The sequence below is a fragment of the Tasmannia lanceolata genome, unplaced genomic scaffold, assembly GCF_043159265.1.
Source record: "Tasmannia lanceolata isolate RefF3 unplaced genomic scaffold, GAP_Taslan_0.1 ptg000008l, whole genome shotgun sequence".
NCBI lineage: Eukaryota > Viridiplantae > Streptophyta > Magnoliopsida > Canellales > Winteraceae > Tasmannia > Tasmannia lanceolata.
The window spans coordinates 29,297,042-29,324,991 of record NW_027518685.1 but is presented as its reverse complement, the minus strand read 5'-3'; the positions used below and the strand labels follow the sequence as shown (position 1 = coordinate 29,324,991).

The following is a 27,950-nucleotide window of genomic DNA, read 5'->3' as shown; positions in this document are numbered from 1 at the left end:
AATCGTCTGGTAACAAGGTTGACGGCATGAACATCGTCGCCTGAAGATAGGAAGAAAAGGAAGGAGAAGATAAACCAACCAACGATGGGGACACCATCGCCTGAAGATTAGGTCGACGTCATGAACATCGTCGCTTGAAAAGAGGCGACCAATGATGGGAAACCATCGTCCGAAAAAGAGAGGTCGATGGGAAAAGATCGTCGCCTAAAGATAAGAAGAAGAAAATGAAGAAGATAACCGACCAACGATGGGAAAACCTTCGCCTGGAGAACCAACCAATGATGGACCATCGCTCGGTGAAGATAAGGCATAAAGCTGGAGAGAAAGATGAATGTGTAAAACTACACCAAGAGAAGACATGAAAGAGAACACAACATGAAGAGACGAAGAACATAATCACCAACAATACTTCCCCTCGGGCGAGACATGAGCCTGGAGACAACAAGACAAGGAGGACAATATCAAGACAACACGAAGAGAGAAGGTATAAAGCCGGACAACACAAAGAGACAAGAAAATAAGACAACACTCTCTCAAGAAGATGACTAAGAAGACAAAATCAAGAAAGGAACAACACTCCCTTTAAAGAGAAGACAACAAAGATGACAACACTCCCTCAAGAAAACAACATAAAGAAGACACCCCACTAAAAGGACAACCCCAAGACAATACGAAGGAAAAGACAATGACAACACTCCCCCTCAAGTTGAAGCTAACGACCTTTAACTTGAAATGAAGAGAAGACTTTCAAGCCACAAACCCCTTTGAGACATTTCATCAAACACTTGGGGTGCTCTTTGAAGATGAGATGAGAAAGACAAAGGCCATAGGCCAAAAAGCTATAGAAAAGAGAAAAATAAAGAGAGTTATGGAGTGGAAGATAACCCAAAATGGATTTACATGAGTAATATAGACATGATTTTGTGTGTGTGTGTGTTTTGGGATAACATGCAAATGAAATGAGAGAGAGATTGACAAGAGAGAGAGAGAGAGTCTAAAGAGAGATATTTGAGGGATTTTCTAAAACAAGGAGAAAAAGGGGATAAAAATACGGCAAAGAGGGAGAGAAATCTTAGGGAGAGATTTGAAGGAGATTGAGAGAGATATTTGAGGGAGAGCCAGAGAGATTTTAGGATTTTGACAAAAGAAGAGAAGGGTTTGCCGAGAAACCCAAACTAAAAAAAAAATGAGCGAGAGAAATAGACGCGCGAGAATGAGATGGTGTGAATGATAGAGGAACTCTTCTTCTTCTTTCCACCTTCCCTTGGATCTTTGCTATGATACCATGTTAGAAATGAGATTAGGGTTAGAAAGAGAGGAAGAAGAAGATGAGTGAAGGATGGAGAGTCTCCACTAGGGAGCTCCTCATGAATATGATGTATATATAGACCCAAATAGGGCAACCACAGTACAATGACTACAATACCCTCTCTCTAACAAGTATTGACTAAACTACCCCTAATGCATGTTATTCAACAAGGGTAAGACTCAATTCTTCTATGAGGATAAGACTCAATTCACTTGATGATTCTTCTAAAATCTAACTTTGCACCACCATCCTCGGCTCACTCCCAAGAATACTTTCCCTATGAAACACTTAGCTATAGAGTATCATGAAGACATTCTGATGTAGGACACCATCGAAGGAGGGACTAATACTTCGCTTTGATACTAAAATGATGTAGGATGGATCATGGTTTTAAATTTCGGTAGAAACATTTTTGTTTCGGTCGAAATGTTTCAGTTTCGGCTACTACCGAAATGAAATTCACTTGGATTCGGAAAAATATCAGAATTTGCCTAAAATTTCAGGATTTCGCCCAAAATTTCAGGATTTCCTTAATGTGTAGGTCGAAATATGCGAAACCGAAACATGTAACCTTTTAGATAAACAAAAATCAAAGCTTCTGACTTGACATTTCGACAAAAACCTCGATAGAAACCACAACAAAAATCAATTGTACTCGAATAAAAGAGCAACGAGATTCCTTTATGATATTTCTAAAAAAAAAAGACAAAAAATATAAATAAAAACCAGTGATGAAGAATCTTACCTCGATATCGGCCGTGATTTTGGACCAAAATGTTATCGTGATTTTACAAGATTTTGGCCAAAATTTCTTACCAAAATCGAAATGTTTCCGTTTCGCCGACAACCGAAATTTCAAACTTGGGATAAATCTATGGAATGTACGTTAGGGGTGAAAAGGATGATGGGTGGAAATTAGGGTTTTGGATCCTAAAATAAGTTATTTTTTGGATTCTAAAATATGTGATTAGTTTTGGAAAATATTTCTACTAGGTTTATCATATGTTTAGAAGGGTGCTGACATATGCCGAGAACGTTCAAACGTATGCCGGTAATGTCCAAATGTATGCCAGGAAGGTGCAAACAATGTTCTTTTTCTTTGTGAGACCAGGAGACACATGGATCAAAGAATAAAGAGGATTAAAGCATGAAATTAAAGAGTAAGATGAGACCTGAAATGACTCCAGATCTTGCATAGAAATAACATCCATGTTTTCAGGGCTTTGAACCTTTAAGAAGGTTGTGCTAGAATCTCACTACCAATCCCGAGGCATTGCACCAAGGGAACTGACGGGGGGTGGATGACAGAAAGCTTTGATACCAATTGCACTGATGTTGTAGCGGACGGCTAAGAAAAGGGGAGGAAAAGGATGTCTGAATAGGGCATGAAAAGGGCGTTGAAATTGTGGAAAGGGCAAGTGAAAGGGCATGAAACTAATAGGAATCTTAGTTGTCGGGGTTGAAGGGGATATTGCTTGGTTGGTTAAGGGAGGTTCTCGAAAACAAGAAAAGGGGTGGTGGTTAGTTTCATGAAGATGTTGGGTTAACCGGTTTAGTATGAGAAGGTGGTTTAAAAGATTTTTGGGAAGGGTGGTTAAATGGTTCAAGAAAACAAGGTGGGTGGCTGTTCTTGATACTCAAGAATCAAGATTTGGTTAATGATTAAAGACTCAAAGAAGTTAAAGAAGGTGGAATTCTATGGGTTAGTTTCAGTTAAAGACTTAGAGGGGATTTCCTAGAGGTTGAAGTCGTGGGAAAGGGATGGTGTAAAGTCGATTAAAGAAGGTGGCAGTTATAGTCAAGTTTGGTGGCTAAAATTAAAGATACTGGGTGGCTAAACAAGGTTTAGGGATGGATGAAATAAGTTGATGCTTATTGCATGCCCAGGGTGCCAGAATAGGCTGCTTTGTAGGAGGTTTGGGATAGAAACAAGCAGGTTTGGATCGGGTAAAACAAAAGGTGTTGAGCTGTGTTCTCTCGGTTTGCTGAAAATGGGCTGTTGGGGATGCTTCATGCGATTCTTGCAATTGAACAGAGGCTTTGAATCGGGTGTAAGGTGGCTGTTATTCTGCGTCAAACTCAGGCGAAGAAGAGTGGTGGAAAATTGGCTGAAACTATGGAAGCAAGGCTGCGGATTCTGGGCACAAAACCTGCGGCTGTTGTCTGGGATATGTACGGCTGAAGCACAAGGAAGTTCGGCTAAAAATTCTGGGAGGGAAAAGATGGATGTTATTCTGGGAGGTAAAAGAGGGATGTTAGCGGCTTGAAGGTTGGCGATTTGGGTGGCTGCAGTGGGATTCCCTAGCCTCATCTTCCTCAAAGCCTCTTTCAAGCCATATAACCTTCTCGGAAAAATCTTGGTTAAAATCCAACCCCACTAGCTTAGATATCGACGGAAGTATTTATAGATTCTTGTCTAAGCTAATAACCGCCACCTGGGTCTCTTCTTTGCCCTTCACATTCTGATTTAATATGATTCCTTCTTTACAAAGCATTATCCATTTTGTAGAAGAATATCATGTTTTTATCATCTTTCTTGAGCCACCACACTTTATATTGTGCGTGTGGCAACTGCACTTTATATTTTGGCATCCAACTTATCTCCTCTCACCGGATAATATCTTCAAAATCTTTCGACTTTGTACTTATTGACTTTTCAGCTAAGGATAACACACATGATTCTCTATCTCCCCATCTAAGATCTCCACTCATACCAGACTAGATCCTTTTTTAATCATCGCTGGCCTAATATCCTTTTTTTAATTGCCACTTGCCCAAGATCCTTGTTCTACACTTGAATATTATTTTTCTTTTCCTGGAGAGTCGTAGTGATTTCAGACCTTCCCAACAGTCCACGTTGCATTCCCTCCAATCCTGATGACTTGAGGCCCATGTCTCAAGCCATATTATTCAAACGTAGAAGGGAATCTCATCGAAACTCCCTCGGTTTCCTAGTGAATCAGATAGAAATCTGAAATTGTTTTCCAAACACTCGTTGTGAGCTTGAACAAAATGATTTTCTTTAGAGGAGCGAAAAGATCAGTCTAAACATCATTGGGACCTCTTGATTAATGAGCAGAGTGAAAGTCGCCCATCTAGGTGGGATATAAATTAACTCATTCCTGGTATAAATTTTGAGAATCTACTCATACTAGTAGTGACCGGGTTTCTATCCCTCATCTCAATATCAAGACAGATTGTTTTGAAATTACCTTCTAATTATGAAAGATCGGCAATTGATTTCTCACTTAACCGTGCTCCATCCACAACCGTCAATGCTATTTCGGATCGCTGAGACCATAGGATGCCACTAAGGGGGCAGTAGGAATCCGTCATCTGTTGATTTGAATTTAAGAGAGACCATTAACTCATCAAATTATTCATCTTTGTTAACTGCCATTTTCTTATTCCAAACTAATATTTTGTCCGCTGAACCTTAAGCTCCTGGGCTTATCCAACCACAACATCTGGCGCTGCCACCCCAAAAGATGTTACTCCCTTTTAATACAAGTATGGGGCTGATAAATAAATCTACAGCCACACACTCGTATTTAATTCTAGGATTAGTTAGTTAGTCTTTCTGGAAAATCAATTATTTTAATTCTTTCAGACCCAAATCTCATGAAACTGAAGTTTTTTGCACTTTCGAGGACTTCGATTCAACAAATTTGCACCTGTTCTATTGATTCAGATGTAGATTTGAAGAGTTTCCTCTTAGATCAGGGTCTGCACTAAAATCACAGATTTCTGAAATTTTAGAATGCACAGTTTCTGCACTAAAATCACAGATTTCTGAAATTTTAGAATGCACAGTTTCCTCTTTTAGATCAGGGTCTGCACTATCACAGATTTCTGAAATTTTAGAATGCACAGAATTTTTCTCCGAAAGGCAAAGACTGAAAGGGATGACAACCTTGTAATCAAGGAGTCTAGGAAGGGCTCAGAAAAATGTTAACAACAGAAGAGCACAGTCCCGAGAAAGTTTCAGAACATCATAAGTGCTGTAAGAACACAAAGCTCTTTAGGTTCTGTTTTTCATTTTTGTTTAGGCCCCTATTAGTAAGGGCGCTATATCATGGTAATCAAAGAAGCGCAAACTGTGGCGTTGTCAACTTCAGAGGCCGAATATATATCAGCAACTTCTGCCGCATGTCAAGCAATCTTGTTACAAAGAATTCTATCTGATTCTTATCAACCTCAAGAAAGAGCAACTCCAATTTTCTGTGACAACAAAATACCTTCGACAGGACATAAAATCAAGTGTTTCACAGTCGAACAAAGCACATTGAGATAAAACATCACTTCATTCGTGATTTTTTGGAATTGAAGTTATGCAACTGAAGCGAGCAAGTTGCAGACATTGTCAAGTCCATTGATAGATATCAGATCTGATCAAAATTAGTGTCGAGAGGCGGGCTTGATTGCTGTTTGAAACTCAGAATCATCATAAACAATAATAAAATCCCAGCGAGGATAATGGCATTAATGAAGAACGTTCCTCGGATGTTAACGTCACTATGGGAAAAGAAAGCATTCAAGGCGATGAAGGCCAGCGGTATTCCGGTGAACTACATCCGAAGGAAAAATCTCTCTACGAAAGGGAAAGAAAAGGAAAAGCAGTTCCCTCGTACGGTCAGGAAAAGGCAATTCGACCGTTGCCAGAGGCCAAATTCAAATTTGAACCAAGACCAGACCAAGCCTGAGACATCATTGGCTGGTATGTTGAGACCTTGAGCAGAATAAGGTCGGCTAGTTAAGACGCATAATCAATATGTGTTTAATGCACGGACACGTGGCACCACCGGAAAGGACTTCCAGAACCGAGGAGGAGGAGGAAAAGACACTAAGGCGTCTATTGCCTCGAAGGGTACAAATGAATTAAGTAGCTACAAAAAGCATTTTGGGAAGTTGAGCAAGAGAGATCCTGAGAGGCGATATCCTGATAAGAAGCGTGCCGATTTCAATAAGAATGCGAAAAGCTTCCGTATTGGAAAAAGGAAACCCCATGCACGACTTTCACCATTATGGGAGTCATTATCACAGATCCTCAAACCTAGAGGCTACTAAAGGGTGGTTTCCCCCACTATATAAGAGGAAATCAGCATGCACTCTCTCAACAGAAGGAAGAAGAAAAAGAAAGACTTCCTCGCCAGAATCCTAACGATGTTGGAGAAATTTGAGCATAGGGAGGATTCTTCCTCCTTAAGTGAAGGTGGCAAAATTGATTATAAGGGGAAGGGTAAAGCCGTTAGAGTTGATGGTTTGGAAGTGGAGAAAAGAAGACCTTCAAGAAGAGTGGATATGACAAAAATAGGGCAAATCCTGGGTTGGCAACTAAAAGTGAGATTGCCATGGAATACCTGGAACTCCAGTGGAAAAAGTTTGAAGAGGAGGCAAAAGGCAAGAAGGAAGAGTTATTTCAACTGACAGGAAAGAGATTGATCGAGGAGGTATGCGTATCGGTCTATAAATTACAGTTCTTTCAGAAACATTTGGAAGAGAAGCGTAATGTGCTTAAGGAGGTGGGTGGGGATGGAGAGGACCATCAGAAAGAGGTGGGACCTGCTATCCCGGATGTGGAGTCTATTATGTCGAGAGACTCGATGGACATGGAACTTAGTGGAAAAGTCAAGGACTGTCTTCGAAGGGCTGAGTAGCATCCCAAAGAGGAAGAGAAGGGAGCTTAAGGAGACGTAGAGAAATACAGGAGGAAGTAGAGCAAACCCAGTCGGAATCGCATGAGGGGAAGACCACTTTGGAGGAAGAAGAGCAAGTTTATTCTGAAGGATTTGAGGAGATGGCAAAAATGGGGATGTACTAGGTATAGACTACAAGGGAGATGTGGAAGAAACAAAAAAGAATGTTTTTGATATCGAGAAAGGTAAGACCCCCGGTCATGGGAGTCGAGAGCTCAAAGCTCTCAGGAAATGAAGGGGGGTCTTTTTTTTGTAAATATGCTGGTTGGACGCTTTTTGATGGTAGGAAGTTCTCGGGATTTTGTTTTGTTTATGGTAGGCTATGATAGTTTCTGGTTGCAAGGGTTTGGAATCTTGTGATTGGCTAGAAGCCCATGTTAAAAAAACTTCTTGAGGAATTAAGGATGGGTAAGTAGGTCTATCTGAGCGTGCTTGAGTGACTGTACTTCGCTGCTCAGGGGAGATTTTCTTCCCTAGATAGCCTTTCCTACCCATGATGGTTGTTGTGTTCTTAAGGTGGGTGAAAAAATGCTTAAGGTTCTTGATGCACTTCAAGGCATATTTACTCCTTGGTTTCTTCAGTTGAATGGATGATCTGTGGGCTATATGGTGCTTCTGTCGTTGGATGTTTTTTGGAAGGCATAGTGGAAGGTTGCTGGGAAGGGTCAATATGAAAGGAAGTTTAGATGATGGTGGAGTTATGTTAGGTGTTGGAGGAAGTCTGTATACAGTCTTTTATGCTTTTTGTTCTTGGATCCTGGAGTATTCTCCTGGACCATCATACTATGTAATCTCTGGTGGGACTAGTGGTCCCCATGTATATTTCATGGTATGAATACAATAGCCACTTTTCGAAAAGAAAAGAAAAGAAAAGAAAAGAAGAAGATAGTAGTGTGCTTTGTGCTATTAGATTCCGAAGGAACTTCTTTGATAAAGAAGTCGATTCTGTGGCCTTGTTTTTGGTGGAGGCTATGTACATAAAGCAGTGATAGTGACCATTCGTGTTGATTTGGCACCCAAATCGCTCTTTCTCGATTAGGTCTTTGTTTCTCTGGTTGGCTGGCTCTTCTAGCCTGTATATAATGTTTGCCTTGAGTTGCTATATTTCTATGTTTAGAAATTCTAAACGGGTAGTCCTGAGTTCATAACAATCTCATGATTTTAAGAGTTATAGGTAACTCTCATAGCTGGGGAGAACAAGAAGCTGATTCCTACCAGTTAGCACATTATCTCAGTAGTAGTGTAATTGCCCGTATGATGTGTTGTTTAAGCATTCTGGCTGGGGAATCCCCTATTATTGTTGCATGAGTCTTCCAATAATCGGTTTGGAGGCTCACCATCGGTTGTCATAATCTTAAATGAACAGGGCCTTAGGGTGCACTCTGCTTCATAATCATGTTATTCCAGACACAGGTGGTTGAATAGCTTATTTTCCTATTTCGGTTGTAGCTTGGGGCCAATCCTGCCACATTTGACGACTAGGATTGCTTATTCACTCGCATTAAGATTCACATATGATATTCCCTTTCAAAAATAAAATAAAATTGATACACATGGTATCCAAGGTAAACCTGGTATTTAGAACCCTACGGCTCACGCTCTTACACTTGGCACCCTATGCTGGACCAACATTACCTTTGGGATAACTCAAAAGACAAAAGGAGAACAGAGAAAACACAATCAATTACTTGAAAAACCTGATTTACTCCCTAAAAAAATGACATGATAGGTAGGCCTTTTAAGCATGATTCTGGTTGGGACTCTGATTGAAGTTTCGAGTTCTTATGCATTTGTATTAAATTTGTTAAGTGTAACTTGCTTGATCAAGTTCTCATTGAGGAGGGTATCTTTTGTTTCTTTCTTTTTTTTTTCCTCAGATGCTATGGGCAGAAAGGATACAAAAGGCAGCTGATATTGGAAAGAAAACAAAGAATTGGCTCTTGGGAAGACCCGGCATGATTCTCGCGATATGCATGCTTATTTTAGCCATCATCCTTCACCGGCTGGGCTACATTGGTGGTTAAACCTTAAACCATCTGTCATGGGCATTGTGACATCTCGGATGAATTGATCGATTCAGCCGCACTAACCTCGTGGTTCTTTGACAGACAATTTCCTTTTAGGTTTTGTTACTGAGTTAAGCTGAAGGTTGATTGGAATCAATGCCTCATGGAAATGAAAGGAGAAGAGGGGCTGAAGGTAACCATTCCCATTTCTAATGTATACTTTTTTGTTTGTTTGTTTGGTGGTCTCTTTGAACTTTTAGTGTTACAGTTGTGAAGGAAATGGGAAGTCTGTTGAAGTAGAACAACAGTATCATAACCCCAATGGGAAGGTGTATCTTCTTGTGTATTTAATAAGCTTGGGATAACCTGCCCTTAGCTTGAGTCCCCTTACTTGAAGGCACCCTTATAATGTGTGCAAATCCTTCCAAATAATCCTTCTAATATTGATTAGCCTCTGCCCATTTTTTTTTTTTTTTTTTCTTATCAATATTTATAAGCAACTGATATTGGCACTACCATGTTTTGATAATTGCTCTAACTCACTTAGTTTTTCTTTTTAAATTGGCTTCTGGCAGCCTTTTGGGAATTGCAATAAACTTTGACAGCTGATTAAATAATAAAGACAAGGTGATTTAGTGCAATTATAAAAACCCATCAGTAGCCTATAGATATTTATTTATGCAGTGATTGGGTTATAATAATTTTCTGGGAAAGTTAAAAGGAAAAATATTTCTAAAATTGCATATATTTTTTACACAGAGATAGCTTGAACCAACCCTATTCAATTTTTATTTAGAAGGACCTTCAATTTTTGATGAAATCCCTTTAAATTAACCAAAATCATATTATTTCCCTCTAAATTGATTTTAACTTTCGAGGCCAACAATCACTTTTGAAGTCAAAATCAATTCTGAAAATAAAAAAAAGCTCAATTTTGAGTGCACTAATCAGTTTACTCATAATCAATTCTCAAAATCCAGAACGAATATTGCCCAAGTAATAGTGGTTAGTATCATCGAATGGTTAGGTGATTTAAACCATTCATTTCTTGGGGCCCAACTTAGATACATTGTGCCCTGGGGGGGGGATCTTCTCCATGGGATGATCTTAATGCTTCTAAGGTTTATATGAATGATTTAGGTAGCCCTCATTTCACAAAATAAAAGGGAAATGATATATTCGGCTCTTTTTCTTCCTTGGGCCACCCATTTGTAGTATAAAAGAGTAGTCTTAATTCGTAAATACATTTCAGGTGGCTGGCCCAGGAAAGAAAATGGGGTGAATATGTCACTTACCAATTAAAAAAAAGGGATTTGCTAAGGTTCATCCAAAAGGCTTTTCGTGGCTGGTCTGTTGCACGTCAGGCCAACCACTTCATGAATGGAGACAAAAGCTGTTGTCTTCATTCATGAGGTGGCCGGTCTGACGTGCGACAGACCAGCTGCGAAATGCCTTCTGCGATGGACGCTAGCAATACCCCCAACAAAATAGAATGATCACTCTGAGAGTCACTTTTACAATCAATGGTAAAAGACAATATTTGCGTCAAGTAGGAGGGCATGTATGTAAAATCAAGAGGGTTGGTCTTGGGATAAAGAATGATATATTTGCCCCTTTTTCTTCTCCAGGCCACCCTCTTTAGTTTAAAGAGGATTCATAACTCATAAGTAAATTTGGTCGAACATATGCTTTCTGTTCGGATCAAATGGACCGATCACGTAAAGAAAGTCAAAAGTGGGCCCAGTAAATGACTTTTAGGAAGGAACGTGAAAGCAAGTGCAGAAATTAAAAAACAAGGGGGCACTGAAATTGTAGGCAATTGATATCGGCACAGCAATGTTTTGATAATTGCACAAACACATCTTCTGTGTAGATTTACATTTCCAATGCACCTTACTCGTTATTACTAAAAACAGATGTCAAGGGTCAGTTCCCAAAAAACTTTTAATTAAAACAGAAAATACAATCTGACTTCGTGCAATTATTAAAACATGGTAGTGCCAATATAAGCAATCATGAGAGTTATTCTACAGAGAGTAGGAAGGGGCATATCGGTAAATTTAACGTTATCATTCTTAACCAAGTGGTTGGGAAACGTCTAACCAGAGACTCATCCGTTTTACCCTCAAACGATATCATAATTTTCCCCATTTCCTCAATAAATGTATTTGGGGTTTCTCCTAACTCCTCCTAATAAGAGGAAAAATTCGATTTGATCGTTTCACATTTCTTCTAAAATCGATTTTCTCAAGTTAGATCGATCGATCGATAGGTAATTCCGTACATCTACGAATTCGAATCTTAGATAAAAAGACAAATTTTTTTTTTTTTTTGATTTTTTTAGAATTTCTTATTTTTCTTGCATATTCTTGTAATGATGATTTGTTTAGGGTTTATGCATTTGTATGAGATCGTTCATCTGCGTATTTCTCTAACATTTATTTGATTTGTAATTTTGTATGTTTTTTTTTTTGGGGAATGATGGTGTTTTTAGGGTATATGTTTTGAAATGATGGATTGGGGTTTATGTAATGTACTTTATTTTATTTTATTATGATTAAGAAATTTCATCTGTGTTCTTGATGCAACTCTTTCATACATTGGAAGGTATTGCCATTGTAGAATTCTCAATTATGATTTGATCGGGGAATTTTATATATTAGAGAATGCTATGCTTCTTTTTTAGCATTTTTTTAAAAATAATTTATTTAATTGTATTCTTCCTGAAATGATGGATGTTTTAGATTTTTGTCCTGGAAAATAATATTTTAGGGTTTAGTTGTAGGGTGCATTTTCTGCACTTGTACCTTTTTTAAAAAATAAAATAAAAATATTTCTATGATTTTTACTTGAATTGGCGCATTTTTCTTAGTTCTTATTTTTCATTTTGATAGTATTCAAGTGCTGGGAATTGAATATAGTTACAATCGAACCCTAATTTGTTCTGTTTTTTCTGGTGAATTGCAAAATGTTTGCGTTATGTTCTATCAAGAGATTACATGTTTTTGTGGCATTTATTGTCTAGAGAACAAGCCAAAAAAATAATTTTTCAGTCATGATTTGACTCATTATGAGTAATGGTTTTTGGGATGAAGAAGTTGAGAATGAATCATAGGATTTTCTGAACATTGGCTTTGTATTGTTGCAAGGATAATTTAGCCTTGTTGATACATACTGTGCTGACATGATTGTCTACGTGGGATGCCTCTGATATGGTCATGGGACTATTGTCTTGGTCTGCTCTCAGAACACTTTCGACCCCACACTCGTAAATGTGGCACATGTGCCGGCCCCAGGGTTGCAGGACCTCACCCATGAATGGCTCATTATCCAAAATCTCACCGGTAGGATAACAGTGTTGAATGCGAACCACTGGCCACTTTCGTTTCAACTTTTATTTTTTGGGCTATTGACCAAATGTTTTCATTGCCCTGTTCAGTGAAGTTCTTGGGTCATGTGTGGCGGGGAGTGGTATATGGAGTTGTGGGGGTCCCCATTGCTCCAACATGTGCCACATGTACCGTGGACTGAAACTGGAACCATGTAAACCTTATAGTAATAGTGCATTGGCCTTATATGCACGTATGATGTTTTCTATTTTTTGGGCTTCTTTATAGCTGAATGCTCTATTTTTGAATAGTACAATTATCTGTATGCATCGGCATGTATGAAGTTGCTGTTTACACACCCTTCCCAAAATAATGTAGATGTCAAGGTTGTGTACAAAAAATCAGCTCCATTGGATCATCCTAACCCCTCCAAAAGTGGGCAGATTTGTGGACAAAACGTGTCTATCCATTTTTGCCCCCACTTTTGGAGTGATTAGGATGATCCAATGGAGCTGATTTTTTTACACACCCTATCTATGATGGGGCCTTTCAAATGAATGCTTCGGATCATCCTAACAATGTGGGCCCCTTATGTTTTGTAAGAGCCACCTCATATAAGCTATATGAGGGCACCCTCAGGAACTCTATTCTCTCTCTCTCTCTCTCTCTCTCTCTCTATATATATATATATATATATATATATATATATATATATAATTTCATATATTTTTACACGAATATTATTCCATACTACATACTACATTCGTTTAATAAATAAATTAAGAAACCTCGTGTATGCCATTGATTTCATAGAAGAGTGGCAAAGTTTTTCAGCCGGCTGCCAACCTGACGCCAACCCTCCTCCTTTATCCTCGTGTATGCCATTCATATTTATTCAAAATGAAAATTCTTATTCCAATCGAACCCAAAATATATAAAATTTGAAGATCTCCAAATATCACTAAATTAAGTACATGCATATATTTAATTCTCAATCTTAAATGAAAGCAAGCATAAAATAACTAACTAGTTCTGAAATAAAAACATAAAAATATGATAAATGATCAAACAAATAAACTATTGCGGAGCTCTCTTTTCCTAGTCCGCCGAAGTGTTTCCTCTTGCAAAGTTGGATATACGAGTTTGTTGTAGTCCGGGTTGACGAATTGATGGTATGCTTGAACTTAGGAGGAGCGGCTCTTGTGCTAAAAACCGGCATTGAAGCATGCGAGGATAATGCTTCATCATATTTTTCTGTTTGAAGCTTCGGGTCGCAATTTTTGGCGATCCGTGTCGCAAACGACTGGTGTTTGGCATTGGTCAACCATAGAATGCGGGTTGGAGGGTGGGATGGCAACCTCCTAGTAACATTTCTTTAGAGTACTAGATCCACTTATGTATACTTTTTCCTAGTTGAAGCAGTAACCAATGTCCATAAAAATTCAGGCTTTTCTTTTTCTGGTTTGGTGCAAAAATTGCTCTCTCTATATCTTGGGTTCGGATCCTCCCTTCCTTTAGGTTTGTGTTAGCCTACGATCTATGGAAGGTTGGAAAGTGATTTGCAATAGTTCTGAGCTGTGCCCTGCTATTGTTCAAGTGTGGGAGCCACCTGCTTGTGGTTTCTTCAGGGTGCTGTTATTTGGGCCTTCTCTGGCCCAATAGGTGTCGCAGATGCTTTCGAGGCAGAGGTTCGTGCTGTGCACCAAGGTATAATTCGCATGGATAGAGATTGTTTGGATATAGTAGTGGTTGAGGGGGACTCCCTCAATGTCATTCGATGGCTTAAAGGCTGTATAGTCTCTCCTTGACGTTTTGCTCAGTACTTCGACGAGATTCTGGATCATGTGGTAGGATCGTTGATATTGTTCATCCATATCAGAAGATCCGCATAGTGTCGTAGATAGACTAGCTTGAGAGGGTGCCGATAGGCAGATCATCGATATCGTTCACTATCCCGTCATAAATCTGCAACTTCTCGGCTTGTGTCGGCATACTTCTAAACCTACCCCAAAGTCCTCTTTGAGGTCTAGAATCTTCCTCATAGACATATTTCTATTGTATTGAGACCTTGTGAGATGTATGTGAGATTGGAACACATTTTTGTGGGGTTGCTGAAATTTCCTGATTTTGAGAACCGTAACTTCTTTATATTCTTGCTACTTGAATGCTAATGTGTAGATTGATTTCATAATTAAATGTACTCATGTATAATCTTAAAATCTCCATGACTTGATCATATTTTCATGGTTGAATCATAGGAGTTGCACGCAGCCTAGATTTACGATACTATCCTTTTTATATTTCTGGTGTTCCAAAACTCGATAGTTTGTCACATTCATCTGACTCTAGATAATCCCATCCAAGTGTGATCCGTCCTATATCAGATTTGGTATCAGAGCTAGATCATCCTGCATTAATTTGGTATCAGAGCCGAGGGTGGAAACATTTCGTCTAGATGAAGTCATGATCGAATAGTAGAGTTATTGGAAGGCTTGAACTCCAAATTTGAAGGCCTATTGTGCCACCTGGATCATGTGGATCGTACTCACATATATTTTCATGCATCTCATCTAGCCTTGGAGACTCTATAGGATGCACAAAGTTAGGAGTTTGTGCTAGAACAGACATTGTTGATACCTTCTTTGGAGAGCACGGAGTTAGAGCAACGTACAAATCGTTATCATCATACACAACTGGTTCTGACATAAGTTAGTTCGTGAACATTATATGATGATCAAGAGTGCAACAACTGTCATACAACACGCTTGGAAGAGGAAAGTCGTTTGACATAGTCAACAGAAGCTTCAGATCACACCAACAAAGTCACCAATCATAATGTTTGGAGCCTTGGCGATTTTTTACTGCTTACTCGAGAATATACGAGCAGAAGTCTACAGACTTAAGGAAGCACAATGCCTAAGTTCCTTTTTGCCTAAGTTGTCATGGTATAAGGAATACATCGAAGCCGCACCTTCTGATTATATTACTTTGAATCAACGGAATGATTGCCCAAAACTACTTATGCATGGGAAGTACCTAGTTTGTTGGAAACGACAACCATATGTGACCTGTGTAAAGATTCCAATTGAAGAACTCCCACTCGTCATGCCAATCATTATATTCAACGGCGTCAAATATTTTAAAGCGGGGGAATATGACGAGGGATCGTCCAAGATGCCATGAAGAATCAAGGAATTAAGATGTGGCCCATTATTTATATTAAAAAAAGTTTTATATGGTTTTAGAGTGTTATTTAAGCATTTTTTAAGATACATGATGCTATTAGACTCCTTTTCCATCAAAATCACTTAAGGACTTTGTGTTATGCGTGTTTTAAATAGGCCTCACACATGTATTATGTGCATTTTAAGTGGGGAGCAAGTTTTTAAGTCGTTAGAGAGTAATTTAGTCCAAAAGTATTAGGTTAGGGTTTCATAACTTCTAAGTTTTCTTCTTTTTATTATATATTGTAAGCCTCAAGACACTTTTCATATAGTCGTGATGAAATGAGATATGATGAATGATGATTGAACAATGATTTTGAAAGCTTCTTGTATGGATGTGAAGTCCACTCCTTGCCAAGTTGTGATGCCTTGATCTTCCTTAAGGTGAGATGCCTAGGAACCCCTTGGTGCGATGCCCATGGTTTTTGTTTGGTGAGATTCCAACCTTGCTGTCTATCTCTTCCATTTTTTTTTAGTTTTTTTCCCAATAAATCACCTTCCTAGGAAACCGAAACTATTAATCTTACCAAAAACTTCTCTTACATTATTTTCTACCTATCTTTTTTTAATGGTATTTTCTACCTTTTTTTTTTGATGGGTCATTTTCTACCTATCTTCTACCCAAAACCCCTAAAATATTCATAAAAAAATTATATATTTTTTGAATGGTAATTTTTCCCGTTCATTCAAATCCATCCCTACCCCGTCCCTCTCTTTTTTTGCCCCGAAACTCATTTCACACCTTCCTAGCATCATTCGACAGCTTCCCGGCATGTTTCTGCACCACTTCAAACATATCCTAAACCTCGTAGAAATATTTCTCCACTCTAATCACCTATTTTAGGAGCCAAAACCCTAGTTTTCACCAATCTTTTTACCCCCAAAGTCCCTTTCAAAGATTCGTCTTAGATTTGGTATCAAAGCTACATTGGTCCTCCATAAGATTTGGTATCGGAGCAAATTATTAGGCCTTCCTTTGATTGTCTTGATCACATACAATTAGGAAAAAGTTGTTTTGCGGCATGCTCAAGGAATTATGGAATGAGTTGATTGTAAAAGTTCTCAAGCAATGTGACTTTAGAGCTATACATTGTTTCTTGAAGACATTGAAATTATCTCTTTTCCCTTTATTCTATACAGAAACTACCCAATGGGCCACCCCTATGATGCAGAAATACCCGTCATCCCCAGAGCCTATTGAATGGGTGTTGGATGCCTTTAAATGCGGCCAAAATATTTTACTTCTAGAATCAGCATTCGATAATCAATACTAATTAAATAATCTGATCCTTCTCAGTTGCCTACTGATTTGTTTTCTGTGGCATGTGGCCCCTTGCAAATCTATATTTTTCATTTATTATCTTTTGCTTTTATTTGAAGTAGGTGCTTGCCAATTTTTTTAATTATTTCTGTTACTATTTCCAACCGTAAATAAATTTACTTAATTCACTGGAATTATTTTTGTATTTTTTTGAGTTTGATCACCTTGCTTATTTCTTAAGATGGAAGTTGGAACCCTCTTTTTTGCTTGGCATGGAACTTGGTTTTGGACATGTCATTGTAGTTGGATCATCGTTGAACATTTTCATTAGCTTCTTATGATATAACATTTATCTTCTTCAGATCTATCTATTCCCACATCTTATCATGTAGTTGGAAGTTGGAACAACAATCCATGGAAGGAGACCTTTTTTTTTGAATGATGATAATAAGGAGATTTTAAGGGATATCATTCTATAAAAGTAAGCCGCAAAAGAAGTGGACTGCAAACCCCACTCTCTTATTCTTTCGAATACATCAAACTAAACAACTGCAAGAAAAACTGTCTTCCATCGAAGTTTTGGTAATCTGGGTCCAGCTAGCATAGGGGGTACTAAGTGATTTTGTTTTGCGGCGGAGGGTGGGGGGTAAAGTGGGCTTTTGCAGGTCCCATTGGAGTAGCCGACTCAAGTGAGGCGGAAGTGTGTGCAGTCCATCAATGTATCAAGTTTCTAGTGGGAGAAGACTTAGATAGAGTAGTGGTAGAAGGGGACTCCCGAAATGTAATCCGTTGGTTGAATGAATCACATATATTCCCATGGAGATTTGCAGAGCTATTTGAATTGAAGAGATCAAAGAAATTTTAGGTAGCTCAAGTACTTCCTTCTGTCATATAAGGAGATCTGCCAATAGGGTGGCAGATAAGCTAGCAAGGGAGGGGGTCCGCATGTTGTCCCTTCAGCAATTTGCTTTTTTACTGCCGTGAGAGTTCTTCAGTCTTTTTATCATGTATTTCCTTGTATCTTGCTTGTTTTCTTTTCTCGTGTTTGTATGTGACCATCTCGGTCTTTTCTTTTGAATGAAATTTCAGCCATTAAAAAAAAAAAAAAAGAAGCTTTGATGGTTCCATCAGTAACCTAGGTCTGGTAGGAATTGTTTATTTTTAAGAATTCCAGTGGCACAAACTTGTTACCTTCTGGCTCGATTGGCGATGGAGATTCCAATTATGCAGAATTTAATGTCCATTTATAGTCGAGCATTTTTGAGGAGCTTGTTGTTTTTGCATGTCTTTTCACCTCAGTTCCCTACAGTGAAGTGTAATTTGCTATGTAAGAATGCTGGAACTATGTTTCTTAGAGAATCCTATTATTTGGATTTGTTTTTTGGATTTGTTTAGAAGCCCTTATTCCATTTATACAACTCAGCTCAACTAAGCCCTTGTCCCAAACTAGTTGGGGCCGGCTAATGAATCCTTTAGAAAATTTTCATGAAGAAGGTGAACCCTTATTCCATTTATATTACCGGCTATTCTTTCCTGCATATGGAGCTTGATGTATTGAAGACTAGAACTTTCATTCACTGGTTTCTATCTTATGCTTTTGAGATTTCTCACCAACACCATATTATTATGTTTTCATAATGGATTCCAGGCCTTATAATGATGCAGTTTAATTTAATTTCAATTGGCTCGATGCTTAAGGGTGTCGCCAGAGCAGGCCTTTCTTCAGTCTGTTTGTCCTCGCGTGTCATCTCATAAATTGGGAACAAAATAGACAAGGATCAGTTTATCTTCTGCCATATGGATGTTTCTAGTTCGTCAATGGGGGATGCCGATTCCTCTTATGTAGGGTCAAATCAGCAGGCTCAACTACTGGTTAAGGTGCCACACGGAAGAAAACCTGTTCTACTTCCAAACAGCGATATAGATGGGTTGTTGAAGTGTCCAGTGTGTAACAATTCAATGTATCCTCCAATTCAACAGGTTTGGATCTCGTCGGATACCATTTTTAAGTTTTTACCATCATGCATCTTTATATCCATTGTCTTTATCTAACCATGCATCTTTATATCCATTGTATTTATCTGTGTACGTATTGGTTCTAGTAGTTTGAAGCCTTTTATCAATGATTTGTTGTTGTACGGTTCTTTTTGTATGCTTTTGGGTTTTAGGAAAAAACAGATGAAAGGTATCGGAGAGCTCATCAAAAGTGTCACACAAGTTCAGGAAAAAATAGGAAAAACAATTAAAAATTTGTCATTTGTCACCCCATGGCTATGTGTAGGGTTGCAACTCGGGTCGTGCGGGTCAGGTGGCTTATCTTAGTCATGGGGTAGTGGACCTAAGCAGGTAGAATATGTGCGACAAATGGTTTGCGCAGTGAACAAATGACTATGGAATAGCCTATGAACGAGAAATATTGATAAGGCTATTTTGTCAGACATGACCCTTACATGTCTTTAGACTTGAGGGGTCATATTGGTCTGTGGGCCCACCCTATGGCTTTGGTCTATCTAACAGTGGTTCTGATCTCGGGTCACTTGAGGGTAGTATTGGGTCATGAGGTAACCTACGAGATCAATAGGGATACCCAATAAGGAATCCTTTTTTTTTTTTTTTTTTTTCCAGAGGAAGTCATTTACGGTTTCAATCTCAGCATAGGCCTCTAAAAATAAGTCTGGCCAGACGATTTGATTAAATGTTTATCAAAATGTTTTTCGAAAACAAGTTGTTGTGTTTCAAAGGATTTTGCAAATTCATTTGCAGGCTCATGCTAATGGATTGAAAGGTATACTGTCGGGCGGGCCCAGGGGTAGTAAATGTCCACCCCCCGTAGGACCCAGCTCGGAAAATGAGGATTGGAGGTAAAATGCACATATAGGATGTGATTAGGGGTATTTAGATGATTGGATGGTCATCTTCAGGATAATTTTCTTGTGGGGGGCCACTTACCTAATACGACTGAAGTAAAACTACCGAGCGAGGTTGCAATGGGGCTCTCAGAGTCTTGCAGGATATACTGTCGGATCCCTGCGTCAATCCCACTCTTAACTCGCTTGACCTTTATGGATTCTTAGAGAATCTGGTTCTTGGATTTTATCGGTTGCATGGACGGATTGGATCAAATGTATTGCATATATGGAGGAAGAGATTTTATATGGTGCAAGCCCTTATAGTCCCGTATTTTTTAAAGAGTACTGTACGGACCACACTATAGGATGATCCAAACCGTCCATGTGATGGGCCACGACGTAAATAGGTTGTGCCCAAAAAATCATTTCTATAGGATGTTCCCAACCCTCCGATCTATAGGTGAACTGCATATTATGGAAACCTCTTTAGATCGGAGGGCTACGATCATCCTGTGGTAATGATTTTTGGGGCACAACCTATTTTCGTTGTGCTCCATCGCATGGACGGTTTGGATCATCCTATGATGCGTTCCGTACAGTACTTTTTGCAACTACGGGACTATAAGTGCTTACACCACATATTTCATGGAGGAATCACACTGTGTTATGGTGCATTCACTTGGGCTCATATACCATAGTGGTGGTGTGTGTAAATTGGTTGATTAATTAGATTAATTGATTAATTTACATGGAGGATTAATTAATTAGATTTAATTAGTTCGAAAAAGAAAACTTGGAGTTTCCAATTATCGGTGAGAACAAACTTTATAATTTTAGGTTTCTATATTTAGAAAGTTGCCTAATTAATTGATCAATGGAAATGGAAACTTGGAGTTTCTATTTTGAGAGAGAGAGAGAGAGAGAGACTTTGAATTGGAAAGTATTTCCTTATTTGAATCATTTGATTTTGGAAACAAAATTTTTTAGAAAGAGCTTCCTTGTTTATATTAATTTGTTTTAGAAACTAGTTTGAAAAAGTGTGGGTTTTGGAAACTAACATGGTGGAAACGAATTTTCCATGTGCAAAATTTTCGACTAGAAACTTCTCCTAATTGCAAAAGTCAAACTTGAATGTTATTTCTCAATCATAGAAAAGCTTCTAAATTCAAATTTCTCTCTATGAAAATAGTGAAAGATATTTTGGAAATTAAACAAACTAGTGAAATTCGTTCTTAACCATGTTTCTAAAATTGAATTAAAATATATTTTGGAAATAAGCAACCCAATTGGGTTGGGCGTACAAGATGAGTGGGACGTCCAACCCTAATGGGATGTCTATAAATATTTAGAGATTGAGAGAGAGTCTCTGTCTTACAAGAGTTAAACAATTTGACTCTCCCTCCTCTCTCTTCATCAGTTTAGAAATCTCCCCCCCTCTCTCAATTGCTCTAAAAGAGCTTTGTATCTTCTTCATCCTCTATCAACAAGAAGAAAGGTTCTTCTTCGAGTTTCTCTACAAAGTCCAAGCACCTAAGAAGGAGCCATCACTCCAACTTCCAATGGCAATTCATCTTGAGAAGAGCGAAAGCCAAGCGAGGAGTGAATCAAGCAGAGATTACTAGGGGTGCAACTTGGGCGGGCTCAACCCGAACCCGACTGGTTCAACCCGGAAAAAAAGTCGGGTTGGGTTGAGTTCGGGTCGGGTTCGGGTTGAGGGCTTGGGCAACCCGACCCGAGTCAACGCGACATTTTTAATAATTTTTATTTTTATTTTTTAAGCTTAATATCTCGGGTTGGGTCGGGTTGAACCTCGTCGGTTGGAACTCGGGTCGGGTCAGGTTCGGGTTGAGCAAATGGTTGGTCGGGTTCGGGTTGGCCTCAACCCGACCCAACCCGACCCGAGTTGCACCCCTAGAGATTACCAGTCGGGTAATCAATTGGTATTGTTTCCTATACCTTTGCGATTTTATTTTAATCATCATTGATAACTAGAAACTAGGTTTCTTGGAAAATCGAATAATCATCTTGACCGAACCATGCAAAATCTCATTGTTTTTATTTTTTTAGTAAAATCTCATTGTTCATCTCGTGGTTTGTTATCTTGCTTTATGCTTTACTTTTCCGTTTATTTGTGCACGATCGGATCGGATTTGCCTGCTTATTTTCATTACATCCCATGAGTATTTTTCTTTTGAGCCTACCTTCATTCTCCTTTAACCATATACCCGACACATGTCCCTACCCTTATTCCTTTACCCTTTCTAGATTTCTTTGGGCCATAGAGAGTTTATTTTATAAACCTATTTGGTTGACATATCTGATTAGACATCTGATTATTATTGACTATTGAGCTGTATTTATAATCTATCGGATGAAACTCTTTTGGATTATTTAATTTCTATTGGCGGAATAATTCAAACGCTTTGAATCTTTGTGAAAGCCTATCTATCTTTTGATTCTTACTTGTTTATTCTGTTATGAGAATCTATGGTGCAAATTCCCAAAGATCAACCTGCGAACACGATCCGCACCAAGTTGGTGTCAGAACTAGGTTTGCATTAATTTGGTATCAGAGCCTGATTCACATCAAATCCACAACCTCCAATAGCAATGTAACCAAAAGCATGGCTCTTCTAGCTCATTCGTCACTATTTTTAATCCACTTAATATGACGTTGATTGAGTTTCCATGAGCTTAAATTCAAATCCCTCTAGGTTTAATGATCAGAAAATAAGACAAACTCTCAATGGATGAGGTGGTGTCCTCAACGTCAAAGCTTGAACTATGGTGTAGAACTCCATGTTATTAGTTGATAGCATGTCTGGGCATGTTTCCCCACTCGAAGACCTGAAATGAATTCTCGTCTAAAAGTTAACTAAACGAAAACAAGATCAATCATATTACCCTTTTGGAACCATGCCTCATATGGGCAAGGATGTTTTTTGATATTCAAGTGAACTTTGTGACCATCTCCTTTGGAACTATGATCGGGCTGCTCCCTCCGTCTAAAATCACATTGCATACTTTTCCATCATACCCGGCATGCGTATGGATTATATTAGTAGGCAGCCACTCTTCTTGTTTCGAAACTCCTAGTCTTGGGCCCTCGTACTGTGTCGAATAAGAAGACTTCCACCCAGTTCAGCGTCTGAAATGCGCTCTGATTTTCTTCTTGTTCGTTTTTACCTTCCTCGCACTGCTCTCAAGCAAGGCATCTTCAGTTTCTTCCAATTTGTCGTCTTCCCATTCAACTAGAGTTCATATGCTTTTATGAAACTCACGAGGAATACTACCAGTTTCTACTTCTATGGAGTTGCTGTCCGATTCAACTACTGTTACTTTTTCTCAAAAAATGATGAAAAGCTATGGAATGAATTACTCTATGATTTGGCCAACACTTTGAATTTATTGCAGACACACGTGTCGTGTCGTGTCCGACACAACACCTGTGTCCACACTCCTTTATACCCTTTTAAGTGTACTGCTAGAAGTGTCGGTAACTTTATATGTATGTGCATGTATGAGTGTGCTACTGTTTCTAGATTTTTAGGGGTTTCCATGTCAGAAACCTCGTATCCATGTCAAAATTCAGAACACCAATCCGTGTCCACAAATCATGATTATATGTATTTTCTATTTTAGCCTTGTCCCCTTTTCTAAAATTTGGGGGTTTGCCGTGTCTGACACTTCGTGTCCGTGTCGACACACGGCACTCGTGTCCGTGTCCACAAATCATAGGAATTACTGATACAAGGCGAACCAAACTACGAAATGAATTAGTGATCTAAGGCGAACCAAAGAACAAACCGAAAAGGCGAATCAGGTTCATGTTAATCAGAAAGTTGCGAACCACGAACCTGAATCTGAATCAAGAGAACTGATGAACTAGGTAACATAGATATCAGCCCTCTAATTTAATGCATTTTACCTAGAAATATTGGAAAATAGAGTTGAAGTACTTAAAAGCTTTTAAAAATGTTGAAAAAATAGAATTGTGCGTAGTTGTTTGTGACGTGCATGGTGTTGGTATATACTGAAATGCCTAATAGCTTATAGGTGTTGCATAGAATTTGGTTTGCAGTTGTCTCATGTTTTGGTATTAAGTGGTTTTTTCCAAAATCAGTGATGCATTTTTTTGTCAGTTGTCCTAAAGGACCTTTTGGGGATAAAACAAACTAAAATGTGGGAAGTAACTCCATGTATGGTGATTTGGGTTATTTGGATGGAGCGAAAGAAGAGCATGATCGATGAAGAGTGGATCGGTTACTAATTTGGCTGACCATAAACGAGATAAAAATGTCTTATTCAATGGTCGAGTGTAAAGAGTTCCAAGTATGTCTATAGGCAAGACACTCCATAATTTGCAGAAAGTATCTTCAAGTAGTGCCTATGTTTGATGGGGTCTCACTTGGAAATTCTGGCGCGGCCGGCTGGAGAAGGAAGAGTATGGGGTATGGGTGTTTTGGGGTTGTGTGGGTAGGCATCTTTCAGTTAATGCTTCGACCATGGCCTTCTTTTCCTGATGTTCCTGATGGAATTTCTTCGACCGAGAAGAGTACCTCTGAATTCTAGCTTTAGAATACAAATGAGATCACAAACGCCATCATTGGTGTAAATTTTAAAGCCTCCGTCAACCTTGTAGGGGAGATGGATTTGAATGAAATTTTTTAAAGACATGGTATTATATACAATATAAAAATGGAAGTCAGTATTTCTACCCCGTCTATCTATACTTTTCTCATTAGCCGTACAGTTTGATTAAGTAAAGCTCCCACGCTCACATTGAAATCAGACGAATCTTCTTTGAGGCTTGATTCATTTCTGCATCTCACTCATCAACTTGAACACGAGCCTTTAAAAGTTTAGACCAAGCTTTTGAGAAATGATTTATTGGAAATTTTAAAGCCTCCATCAACCTTGTAGGGGAGATGGATTTGAATGAATTTTTTTAACGACATGTAGTGTTATATACGATATAAAAATGGAAGTCGGTATTTTTACCCCGTCTATCTATACTTTTCTCATTAGCCGTACAGTTTGATTAAGTAAAGCTCCCATGTTTAAGTAAAGCTCACATTGAAATCAGACAAATCTTCTTTGAGGCTTGATTCATTTCTGCATCTCACTCATCAACTTGAACACAATCCTTTAAAAGTTTAAACCAAGCTTTGTAGTAACCCTTTTGAGTTTGCTAATCCTCTTTTTCTATTGATGCAGTGTCCTGCGGGGCATACCCTATGCTTCGACTGTAAATCTAAAGCCAACAACAAGTGCCCCATCTGTAGAAAAGAAATTGGCAATATAAGGTGTCTGGCACTTGAAAAACTTGCTGTTTCTCTCCATCTGCCATGTGCGTACCACGATCTCGGTTGTGAGGAGATGTTCCCTTATTACAGCAAGCTGAAGCACGAGGCACAGTGCATTTTCAGGCCATATAGCTGTCCCCATCCAGGCTCTGATTGCTTGGTCACAGGCAACGTTCTGACTTTGTTGACACATCTAAGGGAGCGTCATAAGGTGGATCTGCAAATGGGCTGCACTTTCAATCACCGTTATGTGAAGCAGGATCCGTGCTCAGTCGACAATGTGTCGTGGACTCTAACGGTAGGCTCGACTCGCCTTCTCTTTATGTATATGTTTTGATTCTTAAATCTCAAAAAAAAAATTGGTCAATCTTGTTTGATTACTCGAAATACCCAATTAAGTCTGAGTTGTGTTGAACTATAACTTAGTTTTGATGATTGATTGTTTGATAATTTCAATTGCTCATTAGGTAACCTTGGTTTTGTAGTTAAAAAAAACTTAATAAAAACATGACCACATCAAGCTTTTTAACAGGAAAAACTTGATTAAGTACAGTGTTTCTCTGTGTTATGATATCACTCATTCTCTGCTGATCTTTTAACTTTTTTTTCTTTAAAATTTGTACAGCTCTTCAACTGTTTTGGCAACTACTTCTGTCTCCATTTCGAAGCATTTCGGCTTGGAACTGAACCGGTATACATGGCTTTCCTTCGATTCATGGGTGAGGAATCTGAAGCAAGGAAATTTCAATACTGCCTTGAGGTTGGTGGCAATGGCCGGAAGCTGACATGGCAAGGCATGCCCCGAAGTATCCGGACCCACCACCGGAGCATTCGAGACAGCAACGATGGGCTTATAGTCCAGAGGAGCTTGGCTCTGTATTTTTCTGGGGGTGACAGCAAGGAGCTGAAGCTAAGGGTAACAGGCAGGATATGGAAGGATCTCTGAAAAGGCTAAAAGGACCCACCACACGATTCTAAGTGTAATCGTTTCGTCTTCGAAAACGGAGGAGAATCATCTCTGTTATCTTCATCTTGAGGGCCAACCCTATGATTTTGGTGCTGTTCAACAGTCATTTGGGGTAAACCCCCAAACGAAAATGGTGAATCCAAAGCCACTTCTATTTTGACACTACTGAGAACTTTGTGCTATGGAAAAGAACTTTGCCTGTATTTGCATCTAAACCTTCTTGATCCAGTCCTGAACTCCTGATTAGATGCAGATTAGATTCAACAAGGGAAGAGGTGTAATTTGCAATGGTTAGAATTGGGTCAATTGGGTTTTAGGATGGGCGAGTTTTGAGTTGTTGTGGTCTTTTGTGGATAGTGTTTCTCTTACTGTATGTGGGTCTGTATTTTTCCAATCTGAATGAGTCACTTCTGTTCAACAATACTGAGAAATTTTTTTATATGGAAAAGAACTCTGCCTGTATTTGCATCTAAGACTTCTTGATCCACTTCTGATTAAATCCAGAGTAGGGTAATCATATGATTATGGTTGATTTGGAGAGATTTCTTCATAAATTGAAGGTCCCACTAAATAAATATTGAATAGGGTTGGTTCAAGTTAATACTTTTTTTGTGTAAAAAAAGAAGGAAATTTTAGAAATATTTTTCCTTTCCATACTTTTCCCAGAAAATTCCTGCAATCCAAACAAGGCTGCATATGGGTCTTTATTTTTCCAATCTAAATGAGTCCCTTCTCTAATTTCATTCTCTCTATGTGCCTTCTCCCAAATAGGATGGAGTGGTTTCTATTACACCTGTTTTATGTGAGATGAATGATTTGATCAGTTAGGGCATGTGTTGGAAACCATGAAAATATATTCCATGGAATATTTGTGGGGCCATTGGTAAAAGATGGGCTGGTGAGGGAGAAAGTTGATATGGTGGACGTGAGGGGAAGCATGGAAAGTCTCTAAAACTCAGAAAAAAAACACAAATTTAAGAAGCTTATATTTTTCCACTTTTTTTTTACGGATTTCTTACGCCCTCTCCACTTCTACCCTCTCAATCTCTCCCTCTCCCACCTCCGCTAATCTCTCACAATTAGGCCCACTAATATTCCATGGAATAATTTTTGTAGTTGCCAAACATGCCTGTTTGGATGCACGTTATGATTTATGAAATAGAATGCCATCATTTTCTAAGTAGAAGTAAAAAAAGGCGTGAAATTTTCATTTCCCAAAAAAAAATTCCTGTTTATTTTTCCTTTTCTCTTTGAATTGGGACGAAACTCGCAAAATTATTATTTAGAAATATTCCTTGCAGAACGAACAATTCATGGCACCAAACTTTCCTGGGATTCTGGGAACGGAAAAATTATGTCTTTTTTACTTTCCCAGGAAAACAATACTTATGTGGTAAGGCGGAGGCACATATAGCGTGAGGGGGGCCATGGTGTCTCCAATGACCAATGCAAGCCAGTGTAAATTAGTCCGGGCCCCGAAGTGTAAATTCCTAGCTCTGATCGTTAACCAAACAGAATGTATCTTGACAATGATTTTTTCAATGGTGAGAGCGATTATATCTTGAGGGAAATGATATCAACACTCCAATGTTTTGATATCACGCTCTACTAGCTTGTCTTTTAGCATTTAAAAGACTGTCAACAGTTTAATACAATTCCCAAAAAGCTCTCACAAGCCCATTAAATACTAAAAGGAGAGCGTTGATATCAAAACATTGAAGTGCTGATATCATTTCCATATCTTGACAATGATCTTTGGAGTAATGAGCTCACAAACTTAAGTTGTTGGACTCGTACTTTTGTATACTTAAATATTAGGTCTCACAACCCAGCCCGGCCCAATTTCCACTTACGGACTGTGGGAAATTTTCATGGACTGTGGGTAAACTATAGGGAATATCTGGGACTCTCAGCCAGAGAGTTTTTCAGAGTGACCAGGTCTTTGAAGTCTTGTGTTAGTGGTGAAGAAATGAAAGACTTTAAAGTCCTAACAAGTTTTACAT

The 27,950-nt window shown here is 38.7% G+C and overlaps 2 protein-coding genes across 4 annotated transcripts in view; both read left to right on the top strand.

Annotated features, from left to right (window-relative positions):
* Positions 1-9,461, top strand: part of LOC143885104 (outer envelope protein 61-like) — a 28,302-nt gene extending 18,841 nt beyond the window's left edge. Inside the window, exon 11 of the mRNA XM_077389096.1 lies at positions 8,883-9,461. Coding sequence (XP_077245211.1) covers positions 8,883-9,029 — 147 coding nt within the window. The 3' untranslated portion in view covers positions 9,030-9,461. The remainder of the gene's footprint in view (positions 1-8,882) is intronic.
* Positions 9,462-11,117: 1,656 nt separating this feature from the next.
* Positions 11,118-26,420, top strand: LOC143885103 (E3 ubiquitin-protein ligase SINAT5-like). 3 transcript variants are annotated; one of them, XM_077389095.1, is made up of 4 exons: positions 11,118-11,283; positions 18,524-18,805; positions 24,892-25,278; positions 25,606-26,420. In XM_077389095.1, the coding sequence occupies exons 2-4, from the start codon at positions 18,623-18,625 to the stop codon at positions 25,924-25,926; spliced, it is 891 nt and encodes a 296-aa protein (XP_077245210.1). In that variant the 5' UTR covers positions 11,118-11,283; positions 18,524-18,622; the 3' UTR covers positions 25,927-26,420. The 3 variants fall into 3 exon arrangements, with proteins under 3 accessions (XP_077245210.1, XP_077245208.1, XP_077245207.1); XM_077389093.1 differs by having other exon boundaries at positions 18,491-18,805; XM_077389092.1 differs by having other exon boundaries at positions 18,474-18,805.
* Positions 26,421-27,950: the final 1,530 nt, after the last annotated feature.

Coding starts and splice junctions, on each gene's coding strand:
- LOC143885103 (XM_077389095.1), top strand. CDS start 18,623: ATGGATGTTTCTAGTTCGTCAATGGGGGATGCCGATTCCTCTTATGTA. Junction 18,806..24,891: donor TGTATCCTCCAATTCAACAG/GTTTGGATCTCG, acceptor CTATTGATGCAG/TGTCCTGCGGGGCATACCCT. Junction 25,279..25,605: donor ATGTGTCGTGGACTCTAACG/GTAGGCTCGACT, acceptor AAATTTGTACAG/CTCTTCAACTGTTTTGGCAA.